General features: G+C 23.8%; 1 protein-coding gene across 1 annotated transcript; it reads right to left on the bottom strand.

Annotated features, from left to right (window-relative positions):
• Positions 1 to 6203: 6203 nt before the first annotated feature.
• LOC112595988 (translation initiation factor IF-2-like) lies at positions 6204 to 19791 on the bottom strand. The gene is made up of 4 exons (XM_025341421.1): positions 19697 to 19791; positions 19460 to 19642; positions 9037 to 9178; positions 6204 to 6646 (listed from the first exon to the last, which is right to left on the bottom strand). Exons 2-4 carry the CDS (start codon positions 19638 to 19640, stop codon positions 6304 to 6306), a joined length of 666 nt encoding a protein of 221 aa, XP_025197206.1. The 5' UTR covers positions 19641 to 19642; positions 19697 to 19791; the 3' UTR covers positions 6204 to 6303.
• Between the last annotated feature and the right edge of the window lie 1272 nt (positions 19792 to 21063).

Raw genomic sequence — 21063 nt, 5'->3', positions numbered from 1 at the left:
AGTGTTTCATCCAAGTAATTCTAATAATTGTAATATAAATTTTAGATTATGAGTGAAGTGAGAAATTTATTATATATGTTTAGTATATGAGTTACGTGTTAGGGTCAATCTTCAAAAATGTTCATTTGCAAGGTCTCATTAACTGAGCAGATCTCATTAATAATTTGTTTTTTTTTTTTATAGCAATTCTACATACAACCGTTGTGACAATAATTTTTGTTCTGTCTAACAACTGTGTTGTCATGGCATCATTTAGATATATTCTTAATTCAAATTAAGAATAATTATTTTACTTAATTTATTTATGATTATTGTTGTTGTTGAAATAAGTTGATGATATGAATTTTTGATGCCAATATTGTCAAATTTTCTTTTTCTTCTAAAGCAAAACTAAATTAATGGAAATAGAGAATAAGATATCGCTGAATGAAATGGGTTAATATAATTTATGGTACACTACTTAATAGTCTGTGAAAGACCTTGATCTCACTTGCTGATAAAAAATAAATTTTAAATAAATAAATTAGTTACTTAAAAAAAAACTAAATCACTTACTGCCAAACCTCCTGGTAACCCTCTAACAATATTTACAAAATGGTTTAAAAAGTATTAAAAAGTGAAATTATAAGAAAAACTTAAAAAAAATTGTTTTATTAATGAATAAGTTCAATAAAAATCCAAAAATTGCACTTAAAACTTATAGATTTTAGGTCGTATTTACATGACACATTTTAAACTTGCTTAGCATTTAAAGAAAAAAGTAGAAAAAAAATTACAAATGCAACATCTGTGCCCTAGTAATCACTAATCTATCATTAATTAAAAGTTACAAAATTTTCAGACTACAATATAAGTTAATATATAATGAAAGTTAACTTAAGTTATTATCTAGCATGATTCTAATTGATTTTTTTCCATTAAAAAATAATAGGTACCAATAGTAAGTAATAGGTATGTATGTTATACATACAATATACATGATATATCGTATCATATTATCAATTATTTATAATATTTATTTATTTTTATTAGTTTGGTATTTTACACTCTTTTATTTAATATAGTTTCTCAAAAAGAACGCCGAATTTAAAACAACTTTTAATTAAATTTATTTATGCAAAAAAAAAAACATATCATTCTTTTCAAAAGTGGTTGAGGTTTAAACATGAAAAATAGTATCGAGCAGCATCATAATTTCTATATTTATATTTTGAAACATAATTTTGATAACACTACAATTAGGTACTCAGTTGTATTATTATAATTTATTGTTTCAATTTTTTTTGAGTTTGGGTAGGTAGTGCATGTGCACTTGTGCAAACATAGGTACCTACACTAACCACCATTAATCAAGTATAGGTTAGGTACTTATATAATGTTTAGATTTAGCACGTTTTTCACCAATTATTATTTTGAAATTTGAATGTAACACAGTGTCGTGTGTATGTTTTATTATTACTTACGATTGGTTATTATTTCTTACTTAAGTTTATTACTGCAATAATAATCAGTTTAATTAGTATACCTAATCAGTAATCACAATAATTTATTATAATCAGTATTATGAGTCGGACAGAATATAAACAATATATATAGGTCATATTGTGTAATTTTGGTATTTTTAATTGTTAGAACATGGCAAATTTAACTTTATATTGTTTTAAATTAAATAGGTATTAGAACGAATTGATAGCCTATTATCAAAATTTATGTGAAGATAATGTAAGGAACTTACATAAATTAATTTTATATTTTTAGTTTAAAATAAGTTTTGAGAACATTAAAATTTTTAACCTTTTCAAATTTTAAAATGTTAAAATTCTTATCATTTTTTTATTGAGATTTGTTTTATGAGATACACATGTACGTATGTATTATATAATTATATTAAAGTGCTATATTTATCATTTAACATAACTACTATACGTTTATTTAAATACGAAAAAAATACATTAAGTTAAATGTCTCTTTATACTTCTCTAAAAATGGCGTGCGTCGTGTCAACTGTTACAAACTTGGACTTATATATACTATGATAATGAATTCATTGCTATTCTATAATACAAAAATTGTAAATGTTATTATAAAATATGTTTTGTACGTTTTAACATTTACTTAAGTAGAAAAGTGTTGAGACCCCCTCCAGTTTACGCAGTTATAATTTTCGACGGAAAAACTGTTTGATTGAGAATTTACCGGTACGACTGACACGGAGATACAAGCTAACTGTGTTGGGAAAAGAATTAATAATTTATCAAGATAAAGATGACTGTACTAATTTTTATCTAGATAAATATCAGATAATTTCATTAATTTTGCAAATATTCAGTGATATAGGCAGGTACAGGTATTAGGACATTAGGTAAAAAATTTATCATTTAAAACATTTTAAAATATAAACATAAAATAAAATAGTTTATTTATGAGAACATATGAAAAGTCATTCTTTGATTTCACAATACAAAAAAAGCTTAAATTTGAAAAAATAAAAATAAGTTAATTTTTGAATAAATTTCATTAAAAGATACGTCAGTCTTTGAGTTTATAAAGCGAAAAAAATTACATTTGAAAAAAATAATAATTCAAACCATATTTGATCTACAACATGAAATCATGTTAAAAGTTTTATCACCTAACCTGTAACGTCTAGGTGCTAACACTTGGATTGCCTTACTAAATAGTCTTTCAACTAGTGCGACGCTGAGGGCGGTATTGTGGTGTTATATTAAAAAAAATCTCTTTAACTAATTTAACGCATTGATTAAAATTATTTAAGACTTTTTTTTTTGGAACTTAAAAAAATATCGCTTGTTAATTTGCATAATTCTTGAGAACATTGAATTAAAAATAGAGGAAATAATTTTATTATACTAATAATTTCCAATATGTTATGGTATTATAAAATAAAATTGTTACCTAGCTATTATTATAATTGTATTGGCTTATAAATTATAATGTTTATAAATTGTTTAAATTTAAATACTCTATTTAAATCCAAGAATGATGATTTATTTTTGTCGGTTCAATTTAATAATAAATACTAATAATTATTATTTGTTTATACTTTACAATTGTATAAAACAGCTAATGAAGACCATCGTCATACAGTTTTGGCCGGCGGGTACTGCCATACTGGGGATAGATGTTTTTACTTTTGCTATTATTAGTTGCTCTTACTACTTACTACTACATAACTAGAGGTCGGAATATATTCTTTTGCATATTTTTTTTGAGTATGCAGTCAAATTTTAGTTTGAAATCTATATAAAATATGAATCATATAATTGAATGGCAAAAGTTTTTTTTTCCATGTTTGAGAATATTTTTAGGTAAGAGAATATTTCGTATGAAAAAAAATATTAGAGAATATATCGATTAATTTTTTAGAATTTAGATATTTTGTGTTGTAGGGACGAAAATTATTAATAATATTAAATACATTTTTATTCTGTTATTATTGAGATAATTATAAATAGAATAACAATATGGAATGAGTTAATAAAATGTTGAGTTAAAATTTTTTTAAATCTAAATTATAAGGTACTTACCTATAATTGTTTATTTAAATAAATAAAAAAAAAAATATCCCAGTAAACATATAGAATTGTATCATAATTAATGACCTTTATGTATCAATTATATTGTATTTTTTTTAAATATAAAAACATATTTTGAATTTAGAATAATATATTACTGTAAAAGCATATTTTTGTATATTTAACTACAGTTTTTAAAAAATATTAAAAGAATATTATCAAATTTTTAGGAGAGTAATAATATTAGCATCATATTTTGGCTGTTTTAAGAGAATGTTATTCCGACCTCTATGCATAACATTAGGATTTAGTGCATTACATAATATTTTATGTTTTTGAGAATTTTCATTATTTATGATATAAACTGATAAACTCCAAATTTATAATGAATATTCAATTTTGAAATACATTTTACTAAACATTTATTTTCTGTCTAATAGTTATAGTAGGTATACAGTATATAAGAAAATAAAAATAAAATAATATTTTTAATTTTAATTTTTTTTTTTTTTAACCCATAAAAATAAATTATCTTAATAGGTACTCATAGATAACTAGAATTTTATCTAGTTGAAGATAAATATAAATGAGTTGAGAATTATCTAAATAAGATAAAAGATAAATCAATTCTATCTAGATAATTTTTCTAGATATTTCTCAACACTGCAAGCTAGAATAGAATTATATATCTATCACAGTTACCTAACCCTTTCGTATGTTTACCTCGTAGTTTATATTGTTGGTTGGTCTTAAAATAACCATTGTTAATCGGATGGCTCAACAGACGTGGAGAAATATGGTTAGTTATTACTCACTGACCAACGGAAAATCTCACAGTATTCTATATCATTTAGGAAGGTTGCTTCGACCGCGATATAACTTCGACGATAGTGATTGGGTTAGGGTAGGTTCACATTATAGATTTACAAATCTATGGGTAATCGAGTTAATTTTCGTTGACTGTCAGGCCTATTTCACAATAGGTTTAAGGAAAATGTGGTCTCTCAGTAGCTGGCATTATTTTCTTTATCCAGCGTACAGTTAAATTTTTAATCGAACTGTTTACATTTCATCGTATACACTCGTACAGTCGTACACAGTTTCTCATCAATATCTCCTTTTTAATTATTAAATTTGTGTAAAAATATACTAGATTTTACAAAATTGTCCATGTTTTTAAAGCAGATAAATTGATTTAATATTTTTTTTTCATGAAAAACAAATCTAGATTTTTTACAAAAATCTGTACATTATACTTGATGCATTTTTTGTTTAATTGAGTTGAGCACATTACAAGAACAAATATTTCGTTTTTAATATTTTCCTTATTAGTAAAATGCATAACAACTTTAACACCAGGTTAAATAGGCTTAAAAATATTACATTACTTTCAATTTTTTTTTTTTTTAATTTTAAATATATTATTATGATGACATATAGTCGTGTAAATACGCTGGACATCGTGTCCCGTATACTAGTATTAATCAGTTAAAGACTTAAAGTATTGTAATATTTTTAAGATGAACATCCAGTATTAAAATGGAGTAGGCAGTCGACTATTTACACTGTTAATGTTTTTTTTTATGTTTGTACGATTTTAATAATTTGGATGATAGATTAATAATAATTAATGCTTATAAAAATTAAAGCGTATTACCGTTTTACGTTTGTTACAAAATTAATCATTAACGATATAGCGATTATAAAGGAATAAGTATTTACTATTATGTAGTTAATGGAATAATTGGTACGATTGAAATTTATTGTCCTGGAAAAATTATATTGTTGGTAATAAATTGACACACTTCTTATGACCTAACGGTGTTCAGCATAATGTTAATCCATGACTTATTGGTAAAAACATAACACTTTATAAGATTAGATCAGCACCCGTTTTTACTTAACTACTTACAAATTACAACTGTTAAATAAATAATATGGTTAAGGTGTTTGTGCTCCTGTGAATTAAAAAATAAAAAATAAAGTAATATTAACATTTATTAAAATATAATAACTTATTTAAAATATTCAAATAATTTAAATATATTTTAACATAATATTTTAAGTTTTACTAAAAAGATGCAACATTTTAACCATTTCTTTTATGTATAATAATTGATTTTTCTTCACAAAGTTATTGCTTTTTACTATATAGATTATAGATAATTTTATACGTAATTACCTATATATTAAAATCAATGTACAACAAATTATTCCTCGTGATACAAAATTATTTTATTTTATATAATTATATTAAACTTTTCAACTTTTAGAAATAATATTACTATCTCGATTTAAAAATAATAAAAATCATTTAATGGAGTTTAGACCATCAGTGCTTTTTCAGGTAGCAAATACCTATTTGTGCCCTGCTGAATTCTTTAACAAGTTTAATGTTTAAAGTAGATTTAAACTTAAATTTTTAGTATAAAATTAGTATAAAAATTAATCTTAAAATTGTATTTATAATCAAATAACTAATCTATATATTGTTGTATTATAAAATGATTATCTCACTTACATTATTTTTGAAAATAACTTACTAGCTAAACTATTAACTATTAGGCATATAATATGTAAATTTAATATATATTATAAACATTAATGCAATTTTGATCTCTATAATAGGAGTATATTATCAAAAAATATAAGTATAAAATTGTTAATTCCACTAGAAATATAAATCTTTTAAATAGTTTTTTCTTTTTATAAAATGTATTAAATATATTTTTGAGCCATCCTTTAATTATTTTACCTTCTTTGATATTTACTCTTCTATTTCATCACTTTTTTTTTCATTTTCTTCAACACTTTCTTTTTCAGCAATTTTTTCTCCTTCTTCTAATTCTTCATCAGACTTTTTTTCTTCAACTTTTTCTTCTTCGACTTTTTCTTCTTCGACTTTTTCTTCTTTCTCACTTTGTTTTACGTTTATATCAATCAGAGAATCTTCTGTTTTTGTTTCTTTCTGTTCTTCTTTTGTTTTTTTAATTACCTCTTCAAACACGGAATCATTTCCATTTGTTAGAATTTCCGATTTGATTAAGTCTATTGGTATTATTCTAGTTTCTTCAACTGTAAGAAGAATAACTTCTTGTGTTTTAGGTTTTCTAAAAAAAAAAACACATTCAAAATAAAATTATAACCTGTTTAAAAGGTTAATAATAATATTAAAAAAAACTTGATCTTGATTGTAAGTATACAATATATTTAGTGTTACTAACTGACGATTTGCGTGTCTACCTATAACAGCCAAAGGTCAAGGCTCGGCCACACACATTTGCGTGAGCAGGACATGAGAAATGATTTTTGCAAGCTTAAAGAATTTAATTGCTTGATGAAATTGTATTCGATAAAAATAATGTTCATAAATATTGTTCGGTATTAAATTATTGTGTTAAAAAGTAAGTCTTATAAAAAAAACTAGCTAGTTCTAGTTATATTGATAGATTAGAGATATTATGAAAGAAAGACCCTCAAAGTTTTATTTTAACATATTTTTACTTGAGTCTTTAAAATGTTTTTTTTTTAATTATTTACTTTAAAATAATTTGTTTAGGTTTTTTAACAAATAATTTAGTTTTTTTTTAATTGCTTTAAAAAATAATTAAAAAAAACTTCTAAAGAATTAAAGCAAATATTTTGTTTTAAAACAAATTAAAAAGAAAGCATTTTTCATGATATCTAATTATAAAAATAAATAAATAAATAAAAGTAATTGATTTATCATTACTGTTATAGGGTGGTAACACAATATATTATCTATTAATTATTATTATTACCTATACGTATTTTAAAAACAATATCTTCAAAACAGGACGTTAGCTGTAATATCAATAGATACATATTCATAATCTTAATGAGTAAAAAAAAGTAATGACTAATAAACCTAAGGGCTAAGGCTGTAAAATATGTTCATATAATATGTTATACCATAAAATGTACGCATTTATTGTGACCTGTGTATATAATGTATTATTATTAGTGGTAATGTAATATATAGGGCTAGGGACTTCATTCCCTAAAAAACCTTAAAATATGTATGCATTTATGCCTTTAAAAATTACCAAATATGTTATTAAAATATGCACAAAAAAAATAAATAATAAAATTTTAATTTAGAGTAAAAAAACTTGTCATAATAAATAATTAATTTTCTTCTAACACCCGAGTTCTAGTCAGGAATCACGTGTGAGGTATACCATTAAGGCCATAGCCCATAAATAACAGTGGGAGCGTTCAGCAAGAAAAACAATACTAATGTCTAATTATATATATAAAACCATAAATGTAATATTCCTGGTCTAGGAAATCGATCTAAATTTAAAAGTGATTGTATAAAATATTTAAATAATTATAAAACTACCATTTTCATATTAAAAATGCTCAAATATGCAATTATAATTAAAAAATGGTCAAATATGCAAAATATGCAACTATAAATTTTAAATATGAACTCGTATTACCATGAAACAAATTTCTATATTACTTAGCTATGTTTTGAATGATTATTGAAAAACATGCAAACTCCTAGAAGTCCCTAGCCCTAGTAATATAGCATTTTATACCTATTTCCCTCGCCATGAGTGTTCTATAAATATCTATGTTTTGCATATACGCGAGGCCAGGCATTGCGTGCTTTCGTGTTTTAGTGTTAGGGAATGTAGATTTTGTAAGTTTTTTTCGGGATAAGATAAGTTTATAAACATATGCTTGTCTTGTATCTATAATTTTATTTATCCACGAATTTTTAATATTATATTAAACATGAAACAATTAATTTATTTTTAGGAGGTTAACAATTTTTTTAATGGTATACAAACGTTTCCTCGACAATTCTGTCCATGTATTATTATACATGGGTTTCTTGCAAGGTGATTTGTTTAACAACATATAATGAATATATTATATTCATTATTATGAGATTCATACCACATTTTTTTTTAATAAATTAATAAGAAAAATAAATATGTATACTTACTACTTGTATAATGTATAAATTCTACAATACACGTATGCATGTATTATGTTAAAACAAATAAAATACTTTTAAAACCATTAAAAAAAAATAACATAATATGCTTTAAAACCTAAGTTGAGGTAGGTCAAATAGTACAATATTAATATACAAAATAAATGATTTTTTTTTTAATGTATTGTTTATTAATACTAGTTGGTTTAGTCACGTTGTATACACTATAAATAAACTATATTTATGCCTTATACCTACGTTATTGGTGATTGACATTATACTCTACATTATCTTATAAATAAAATACATGAATAAATAGGTAGTTATATGTATTGGTACTTAAAATAACAATTGGTTAACTTATATATGTTATAAGATGACCATGGAGAATAATCAATGTACACTATAACTTATTTATGACATGTAATGGTGTATAGTCTCTTAAATCAATAAGTAGGCCATAACTTTATCACAATTTTAATTTCAACAAACGATACAAGTATCCATGGAATAATAATTGCCACTTACTCTGGCATAGCTGAAGTAACATCGTTTACTTTTTCTTCTACTGATTTTTCTACATCTTCAGCTTGTTGTTCTGCTTTTCCAAATAATGAACTGAACTTTTCTTGAGTTTCGTCCATCAAGTTTTCCATGCTTTCGCCGACGTCTAAATGTTAAACACAGGATTAAATTAAACATGGTTAACATCTAAAACATTTTTTTAACGATTTATAATAAACAAATAATAAGAATGCGACGAAATGTTAGAGATGATGTTCTGCAGAACAAAATTGTCTTTAAATATAAGACTTAGACCTAAGTCATAGTTCATAGATATATTTATAGTATTTGTACAGTTAAAGTTATTTTCTAAAACCTATATCGATAGTTTTTTTGATAATAATAATTTATATTATTAAAAAATTAAAATAAAATAGTTTAAATTATTTAAAAGTCATTATAGATAATTATAATTAAACTAATATTTGTTCTTAATTGGATTTTAGTTAACTATAGTTTACAAAATATTATTTAAATTCACAAGTTATATTTTTTTGTCATTGTTTTATTTTAAATAGTAGATACCTACATATTACATTTTATTCTAAGTTCACACTATTTAAAAAAAAAAAATAATGCATTTTTGTACAAATACGAAAAAATGATGAGATTTTCATTTTCTATTTATATATACCAATTAGGCTTTGATAAATTATATTGAAAAATTAATTTATTAGTTCATGAAAAAAATATTGATTTGATTGTATCTTTAAATATCGTATTCTAAATTTATTATTTTATAAGGTAAAAATACTTTTTTTCTTGTAAAAGATATATTTTAAATTTATGTTTTAAAATTTAATAGTAAATTGGACATAAAATTTATGTAATACAAATGTTAACGAATAAAAATATATAATATTATATTATTAAACTGATATCTAGCATTAAAAGAAAAGCCAATAGGTACTTACCTGAATTACACTAAAAATTAATTATAAGCTTAAATTTACATGTATGCATTATTATACAATATTATTCAAACGATTAAAATTGTAATTATTAAAAATATGTGAATTTAGGTGACGAGGAATTATGGGTAATATACATTTTTATAGTACATTATTATGTCAAGTAAAGTGAAATATGAATTTATTGTAGGTAAGCACGATATATAATATATTTGTTTGTAGAAACTAGTAAGTCTACCTATTGTTTTTTTTTTTTTTAAGAATATAATTAACAAAGAAAAAATTATCATATTTTCATTCTAATAAATTAGTGCAATCTTTTAGCCAATTATGTAAATTGCTTACAACCTATATACATTCTAAAAATTGTAATAAACTTAGTAGGTAGACATTAATGCAGTATTTTTTTTCTAATACAACTTATTATTAACATATTATAGGTATATGTGGACATCATCATTCAAAAAGTGTAAACATAATTTAGATAATTATTAAATCAAGTAAAATATTATATTTTCTTACCAAAACCTCTCATTAATTTGATTATATCAATAACATTGTTATCGAAAATGTTATAATTCGAATTACACATAAATTATTTTACATAGGTAATATTTGATAATCAATGGAGCAAAAAAAATATATTAATTTTATACAATGTATTGTTTTTATTTTGATTATTTTTCTCTGTTTTTTTTTTATCATAAATTATCATAATTGTATTTTGTTAATTACTATTATATATATTTATGACTTTGAAGACTATTAGATTTTTTTTATAATTTTTAAATTTTATTTAAAATAACTATTTCAACATAACATAATTTTTTTTTTTGTATTGAAAGTATCTCTTATCTATCACAGATCTATCTATAAACAAAAAATATATTTGATTTTTTTTTTGTAAATATAGGTTATATATATTAACAAAAAAGAATTCAAACAGTTATTTATAGACATTAAAAATTTTTAAAAACATGATGACTAACTGTAGTAGATAAATTGTAAATATTTTAATAATAAAAATTTCATTTAAATTGTGTTAATAAAACCCACAAATTTAATACAAGAATAAATATGTATGTTGTTATAAATACAATATTAAGTGTTTAATATATATGCATTTTTGTTGAAATCATATTTATGAATGATTACTTATTTTAAGATATTCAGGTTTTTTTAAATTTAATATACTATTAAAATAAATAACAAGTTTAAAATGGAAAAGTGATTAAATAAACTATTAGATATTTTTCATTTATATTTATAAAGAAATACTAAGTACACAGATACCATTATAAAATATAATGATTTATAATAATGACTCTATTAAATTTTTAAGTTATAATATTCTGTATAGGTTCTACATATTTTCAATACTATGTAGTACATAGTATGTATTTTTAAATGGTATTTAAATTCGAAAAAATTACTTGTTGTTTATATTTATTAAGTTGAATATAAAATATTATTACGTTTTGTAGATTCACATTTTGTTGCTTATTAATAAACAAAATTTATTAAGATGAATTTATGTTTAGAAATCATAAATAAAACTAATTTATCTTTATATTTATGTAAAAAGCCATTTGTTTTTAAAGCTATTAAAATTATTAATAATATACTAAATATTTAGTTTAATATACATTTACTATGAAATACTATCTAATATGTATCAAACACGAAGTTATGTGAGATAAATTGTACCAGTGAAGCAAAAAAAATTGTTATTGCTTGAATGTAAATATGGTATCATCGTAATAGAAAAACTATACTTATCGGAATTTCCTGAATTACTGTTTCGATAGTTAAAATTAAAAATTAAAATTGTTTTTATAGTTCTGATATTTTAAGGAGGGTTTACAACTTATTGTGTCGTATAAAAATACTATTGTAAAAATGTAATCGTATCTACCAACACGATATTAGTATATTACGATACAAAACATGACTATCCAAGGTTGAATAATACAGTATTCAACGTTAGACTACATGATTACATTTTGGTTAAACTGTTGCTTGTTACTGATTATATTGATAACTCTAATAATATATTAATATATTAATTATTTTTAATTATTAGATTAAAATATTATTTCGGAATATACGGCACGATGATTGTGATCATTCATTTATTATAATATGTATTAGTAGTATTATTATTATCAATAAACTTTTGATGACACTTTTATACGAGAAGGAAAGTAAACTATGGTGCATGTCTATTTTATTACTGTTTAGACATTTATTATATTTTACTAATATAGCCATTGTGTTAATAAATAATTATTTTTTAGAATATTTTATTTTTTTAATTAAAAATTTCCCATTGGATAAATAAATTACAACGGAAACTTATTTTTTAATGACAAAACTGTATAAATTTATGTCTTATATTGGAACGAAGTATTGAGTGGAGAAAATAAATGTGTCAAATTTATACTTGTGTCGGAGATACTGAAAAAAAGATGCCACAATAAAAAGACCCTGACACATATATATTAAATACGTATTGTATATAAAACTTTTTGTTATTATTTTCAGTTTTTTTCTTTTTAAGTAGGTACAAACACACAATTTATCATAATCATTTGCCGGAACACAGCCTATTGTTGAAGTGCTGCTTGGCAGAATAGGAACGCTTGCAGTGCCCATTCTTCATAACCCTAGTCGTCAACGTGTACACTTCCGATTCATTAGAAATTGACCCATTTAAATCGGAATTTATCAAGTACGATCATTGTAAAAGTAAGCGTGTTATAAGGTATATAAATGTCAATTGATTTTTGTGTATATATATATGTGTGTGTGTGTGTATATATAGATAGAAACTGAAAAACTTTTTACTACTGACATGTTATTTAGTATTTGTTGCTCAGAAACTCCAAAAGGGCATTAAGTATATCGATTTTTTTCTGAAAACTATCATGAACAGCAATGGACGCAATATAATACAGTTATTGGCCGTAATTCTGAATAATATAATCACATCGTTAGATTTTATAAATATACCTTTAATATACTTATTTTTAATTTAAAAAAATAAAATTTCCATCCATAAAAATACTTTCGATGTCGATAAACATGCACATATAAAATATAAGTATACTATATGTATTAATATTATTAATTACTTATTCGGTATTCCAATTTAAACTCGATTAATCTTATTTAAATTATATTATACCATAATTTATAGTAGTTGTATTATATTATTATATATTTATATCATTATTCAAATAACTGTTTTAAAAATTATTTTGCTGTATTTGTTTTAATATTTTTCTAGTAAAACATAATAATACATGGCTTTATAAAATGTTATAGGAACTCATAAATCCATATGATTAATGAATAAGCTTTAAAATAAATTAAATGAAATCATATTAAATTATGTATTGCATATTCAAACAATGATGAATAAATAATAATAAATACAATTTGATTTACAAAACCTTTTTAAGCACAACGCACGTGCCCTGAATATACATTTATAGGGGAGAAATAAATAATAATAAAAATAATTAATATGGAATATCACAAGACATATGCTACGTATTATTTAAAAATAACATGGTTGTTCAATTTTTGCACATAGTCTAATTTGTTATTGAAAATAAATTCTTGTGACTTTGTGAAATTAAATATCGTACATTTAATGATTTAAATACTAAGAGGAACGGAAATAGTGTCATACCAAAAGCAACAATTTTCATTCATTTGCGTATATTTTTCTGATTGATCTTATTGTATACTAAATAAGTACACAATAAAATTTATAACGTTGCTGATGAAACATTCAAAATTTGACTTTTTATTGTTTTTAAGGTAAACTTTTTGGTTTGAGACATATTTTTACATTTTAGTACATTATACTGTTCATATTTTATTAGAAATTAGATACATACTTAAGTAAATATGTTTCGTGAGTCAAAGTTAAAAATGTTTCGATTGTGAGTTTGTCATAAAATTGATAAAGACCAATATTTATAACCCATACCTAGATATTTTAAATTTCAGTGGACTGTAAACGTTATTTACTTATTTCTTACATACACATATTTTTATTACAGGTAATGTATGGGTAATACAAGATAATTTATTTTTCTTTAGAGTCTAGACTCACATTTCAGTAAGTATTTAAGTTCTCTACTTCTCGGCAGATAAAAAATTATAAACAACTATACACCGATTTAAATTAGGTAAGTAAGTAGGTAGGTAGGTTAGTAGGTGAAGTGCAATATACTAGTATTATCTTTACATTGGGGTAGCAGTAGTTAGCGAACATATAAGCTATTACACTTCCTTTAATTTTAATTTTTAACACAAATAATACAACCTGAATGCATAAAAAAATAACAATATAATCTAAAACTAAATTGTTATAAATAAAAAATTTCAAAATACAACTTTTATAGGAAATTCACGCAGACGAAGAAATTAAGACGAAAAACATAACAATTAAGGTTTTTTTAACACTTACTGCGACATCTTGACTAACTAAATACATATTATAGTTTAATTGACTGGACAGCCGTTTTCGTGTCCCACGCTTAACTTAATTTATTACTTTAAAATTAAAATTAAAATAGTCTTGTCAGCAGAAAGACTGATTTAACTGTTAACAAACATAAATTTTGCTATTCGTTAAAATAGTTAAAACTGAAAAACACACTTTTCTGTATAGTAGGTTTAAAGTACAGAACCTTGTCATTTTATAGATAACTGTAATGAATGTGGTGAATTTGAATTCAATGATAAAAATCACAGCATATAAAAACGATTCTGAGGGGAAACAGTATGTTAGTCATTTTATTATACATTTATATTACTATAAGTAATTTATTTTTCGATTAGTCATAACACTCATAACCCATAAGATAAGTAAGTTAAATTTTAAATATATTTTAACAAAATCATTGCGTCATTACATTAATTACTATAACATTATATCATATAATTATTGTTTTAACTTGTAAGCCAATATCGACGTATAGTAGAGAAGTGTATCTAGATCCGTAAACTTGTAGTATAAGTAGCTTAAAATTAGTTTTAATATTTTAAAAAATAATGATAAACGTATGATGGTGAAAAGTTATTAATTATAACACTATCATTTTACTGTTCCAAATTGTGACTAGTGTTGATAGACAGAAAAAATAAACACAAATACCATTATTGTAAAGCCAAATATATAAGCTCTACTCAGAATTCAAAATAATTATATTATAATTTAATATATTTTATTATAAAAATAATAATTTTATTAAATTTTCTATACTAAAATAAATAATATTAACATTAAAAATACACGAATAACAGATATTCTTACTGATAAATTAATAATAAATAATTATTAACTTCACAAGCGTAGCCTTATACTAAAGCATTTAATTATTTAATTTATATTTCGGAAATAATGGAAAGCCATATTTAAAACGTTTAATTTATCAATAACGAAAATTACCTTATTTATCTTAACCGTCGTATAAACTCAATATAACATATAAATTTATAAAGCTTATAGTACAGAGATACTAAATTATTATTTGTCATTAAATATTTTATGAAGTTTAATTTTAAATTGTATAAATTTCAAAATAAATTTATAAAAATCACAACATACAAAACTTTAACTATAATATTATGTTAATAATAAAAAAACATAACTAGTATTTACAATTTAAGATACTATATCTTTATATCAATATAATAATTTATAGTTTATGTTTGTACGCCATGTGCGCATCTATCATAATTAGTGATTACATTTTTTCTGGTGGTTATAATGAATATATATGTTACGGGTAATGTTAACATTCGGATAATGTCGACATTATCCGGCTAATGTCGACATTAGCCATCCATGTTGGCTAATGTGTAATTTTTCGTTTATAAACTTGAAATATCAACATTATCCGGATAATGTTAACCTTAGCCAGTCAATTTTGGATAATGTTAAAAGTTATGTACTATTTAATTTATTTAAGTTTCATCACTGCTTGGTATATTAATTTAACGTGACCACTGACCCCAGCTTATCTTATCTTAACTTATAACTGAGTTAGTCAGTTATCTTACCGATAAAATATCATTAATACCGCTTGATGAGGTGGTACCTATAGAAAAATCATTGAGGGAAATTGCTGGTCTAATATCAGACGGTAGTGGTGGTCAAGGATACAAAAGGTGTTCATGCAAAGGTAAATGTGATACCAATCGTTGTAAGTGTAAATCATCTAATATTTTGTGTAATTCAAAATGTCATGGAAGTATGCCATGTAATAATAAATAATAACACATTCATTCTATTCTTAAATACTATTTAAAAAAAAATCTTAAAATATAAAATAAAATTTAATATTGTATTATTAGTAGATTAGGTTATTAAAAATGAAAAATAAGCTCATTTAAATTATACTCGTATTATGTATTTTATGGTAATTAGTAATTATTGTATCTTTTTTTTTTTGCATATGGTTAATTGTATCTAAAATATATTTAATATTGCTAATAATTTAAAATGATTTCCTATCATGCATGATGCAATTTTATAGTTGTTAAGACATTATCCATAAGTCCTTGGCTAATGTCATATTAACCGGTTAATGTTAACATTTGCCGGCATTTAATAATATTCATGGCGGGTAATGTTAACATATGGCTAATGTCGACATTAGCCGGATAATGTCGACATTATCCGAATGTTAACATTACCCGTGACATATACACAGTTAATTCTAAGATTAAGAATTATTAGTCGATAGATAATAGTTTTCAAATAAAGTTAAAAGATAAATAAATTATCAAATGCAAGTAATAATCTTAAATTTGAGTAAATAATTGCAGAGACCACTCCAGAGTTGGTGAATTGGTCCTTGCTAAATTTTTGGGTCTGGACAGCGGAGATGAAGCTAAATTGCTAATAGCAGATATTTGGTCACAAACATATAAAACGACGTTTATCAACAAAAGGAAATCGGTTGAGCAGTTCGAGATTTGTTGTTTAAAGATAACATAAAAACAAAATCAAATCCATAGTGAATATCCACGTTTTAATATATGATAAACGTGGGATACGGATTACATGAAAACGGCACGTAAATACTTAATTTGGTGTTAAAAAAACACTGTTAACTATTATTTAATAAGAAATAAATATATATTACTATGCAATGTTTTTAGTAAAAATTAAGTCAACCTACCGTGTAATACGTAGAAACTAATAGTAAAATATAGCGATTTCAAAAAACATAGGCTGTGTATAGGCTGACAGACGGTCTCTGCTCAGAATCGTTTTTCATGTAAGATGATTTATCATTGAATCCAAATTTAACACATCCATTACAGTGACCTACTGAATGAAAATTTAAAACTACTTGAATGAAAACACTTATTGAAATCATTAATCAATGAAAATTGTCCGCATTAAAAAAAAGTTTAATTAATGTATACTCGTGTATGTATTCTTGTACAAGAATTTAAAATGGTATTTGTTTATTATGAAGATTTCACTGTTTGATTAACGATTATTTTCGATATGAATTTAAATTCGTGATGGTGCTATAGTAATTACTAGGTATAATTTATTAAATAATAAGTATAATGTGTGTTTGTGAGTTAATTGTATATTTATAAACCATATTATAAAGCTTTGGAGTAATAAAACAATTGATATATTCACCGAAAAAAAATGTAAAAATACTTCTATATATAAATTAACAATCACGTAAATTTTTGGTGTAAACAGTTCGGAAATTAATAAAAGACTAGGGAACTTGGCTACACAGATACATCTAAAATAATATTCACAATATATAAAGTTATATTTATGACGTTATGACTAATTAATAAATCATTTAAAATTCAATTCTTAAGTATCGAAATACTCCGAAAAAATACTTTGCTTAGGAATATAAAATAAAAACATAATATATTAATTCAATAATGTAAAAGGCTTAAAAAATGATGATAAAATATACCATTTTTTTCATTAAAATGTTTTAAAATGACATCAAATTATATTTAAAAAAAGTGCTTTCTAAGTAATAAGTTTATACATTTTAAATAAATTTAGAAGTACCTAATAATTATTTTAATATTTATTTATATAAAGGCGAGTCGATTTTTTACATGTAAATAGTTTGTATATTATTCATATGCACCGATGTTCGAATCATCAGGTTATCTAATACTTTAGAACTAATACCTAAAGAACTATATCTTTCAAAAATATCGAAGTTTAGAGTATGGTATCAATAATGATCAGTTCAAACATACGTGTTGTCGATTTTAATAGATTTTCGTCGCGATTAGATATCTAGATACTATTAATTCGTTGAAACAGATTGTTCAAGCGAAGATTTTACGTCAGTATAAACGATCGATACTACCATAAAATCCACCCGGTCGTGATGGTCATAGACGCTAAGCCATGAACGCTGATCTTGTTTGTGCCTAGGAGACTGTAGGTATATAGTTACAATATATGTATATATATATATATTATATATACAATTTAGGATAGCGCGTACGTGCCAAGTATGCTACATTATTGCAATTTTCGATTTCGGTTATTCGTGAAAATGTTAACCCACAAACTATGTAGGTATATGGATAAATTCTTAATAAATAATAAGTAACTGGTAACAATTTTAAATTATATTATGTGTATCTAAATTATTATTTGATACATTTTATTCTATTACAACACCCATCTTGCCATCTGTGCCTATTTATTTGCAAACTTAAATAATACATTATTTGCGAGTATGGATAATGATAGTATTGCTTGATTTTCAAAAAAAAAAAAATTGATGAAAAATAAATGGTTAATTGTGATTACACATTAGGCGTATACCAAAAAAAAGACAGTGTTTCGTTAAAAACATTGATGACTATTTTTACCATAATTATATAGATTCAATATACAGGTACTTAATATTTTATTTTTTATATTTAGAGGACACCACACTCCATGTGCTTTTTCCATCTTACATATTATATACAACAAAACATATTTTCGTTCAGTAGAATCTATTTTATGATTTTAGTTTTAATATTAGAGTAAATTTACCGATTATCAAACTTAAAGGTAAGAATTTTATCCGGGCCATCACATAGGCTTATATTATAATAATATTATAATTTTAAAGTGAGTTATGAGCAGTTTAAAGTTTTAATATTTTACATAACTATAACTCAGTTTAAAATGAAATTATCAATAAAAGTCTACGAGATGGCCTAGATAAAATTCTTACCTTACAGTTTGGTTGTAGGTAAATTTACTCTAATATTAAAGCAATCAACTTAAAATGGATTCTGCTGAACGAAAATTTGCTATGTTTTATGTATGTAAGACAGATAATATGTCCCCCGAAAAAACGCTCCACAGGCCTTTGATACGCAAGGCTGACACTTACCTTTTGTGTATAATGTATGAATATTACTATATATATATATATATATATATATACCTTGGATTTTCTTGACCATGTCATTGATGTTGACGTTGCTAACTGCCTTCTTGACCATCGAACACGCTTTGTCGGCGTCGGACATCGGTGGCGCGTCGGCTGTGACCGTGCGACTGTCAGAGGTGGCCGATGCCACCATCGCATCGCTAGCCGGCAGAGGATTGCTCCCAGCGCATCCCATTTCTTTAATATATATGTATATATATATATATTATAATAACAGACGGACCTATTCACCTAAGATATGTAAACTGTACAATGTACAACTATGCCGAGCTGTAGCCTTCGTCGTAGTCGTAGTCGTCGTTGTTCGTCGGTCGACTGGCAGACGTCGTCTGCCGTCGTCAACCCCAGAGTCTCGGATTTATATAAATAAGTATATAGTTATATAATAAGTAGGTTTATAAGTGTAAGTGTTTCTATTTACACACATATATAAATAAGTATTGTTGTTGTTGTACCGGAGTGAAAATAGGAACCAAAAACCGTACATGAGTACGTGTGTGTGTATGTGGAGAGGGGGTTGTTTATAACGATATAAGGAGTGGGTGTTTATAAATGTGGCTATATATAGGGTGATTTATCAAGCATGCTCGCCATTTTTTTTCTTTACTAATATAGACTTACTAATTTTTTCATGTGAACTTAAATATTATATTTTTTAATTCTTGGATCTTGGAGAATGATAAAATTCTGTTTTATTTTTCGAATAAAAATCCTCAATTTCTGCTTTAAATTATTTAACGATTAATTTTTCTGAAAATAATATCATATCAAAATTAAAAATTCAAATAAATATTTTTTGAGTTTATTTTTAACTTTATTTAATAAGGCTATTAAGGGTAATAGATCTATGATGACTGATGAGTGATGACGGATTTGAAAAATATAGGAGCTATAGTAATTTAAAAATTAGTAGTAATCAACATTTAAAATTAAAATTTATAATTTTTTTTTTATTCATCTTAAAATACATAGTAGAATAAAATTGGTCTTTAATATATGTGTATTTGTGTTGTTTATATATATTTTTATTTTTTTTACTGAATTATACAAATTCAAATTTTTTTTAGAAATTAAATTATATTCCTTGCAACTTGTGGACTCAGTCCTAGAGCTTGGTAGATTTGTTCAGAAATGTGAAATTGGCTGCAGAATAGTTGGGATTTTTAAAATTCAATGATGTTATTATTTATGTAACTATAAATTATATTTATAACTTTTATAAATGGTCAAAGTATAATAAATATTAGATCAAATAATATTACATATATTTTATATTAAAACCATTTTTTAAGGGTTATAATTATCTTTATAGTATAAACGTTTTAATAACTTGAATTTTGAATACAAAAGTAAATGTCACCACAGGACATTAAAAAATATAACAATATTACAAAAAATGTAATAAATTTAAAATTTCAATAATCAGAATTAGAATATATTTATTATCATAGAAAAAATCAGGGTTAGCATGCTTGGTGAACCACCCTATATCAATACATAATATATTACCAGTGGGCATATAGATAATAATATATAGGTACGTAAAGTTGCGCGTGGACGATAAAGAATATCAAAAATACGCTTCTACCGCCTACGAG

This window comes from Melanaphis sacchari, unplaced genomic scaffold (assembly GCF_002803265.2).
Source record: "Melanaphis sacchari strain LSU unplaced genomic scaffold, SCAv2.0 Contig2_pilon_pilon, whole genome shotgun sequence".
NCBI classification, from domain to species: domain Eukaryota; kingdom Metazoa; phylum Arthropoda; class Insecta; order Hemiptera; family Aphididae; genus Melanaphis; species Melanaphis sacchari.
This window is presented reverse-complemented; position numbering and strand designations above follow the sequence as displayed.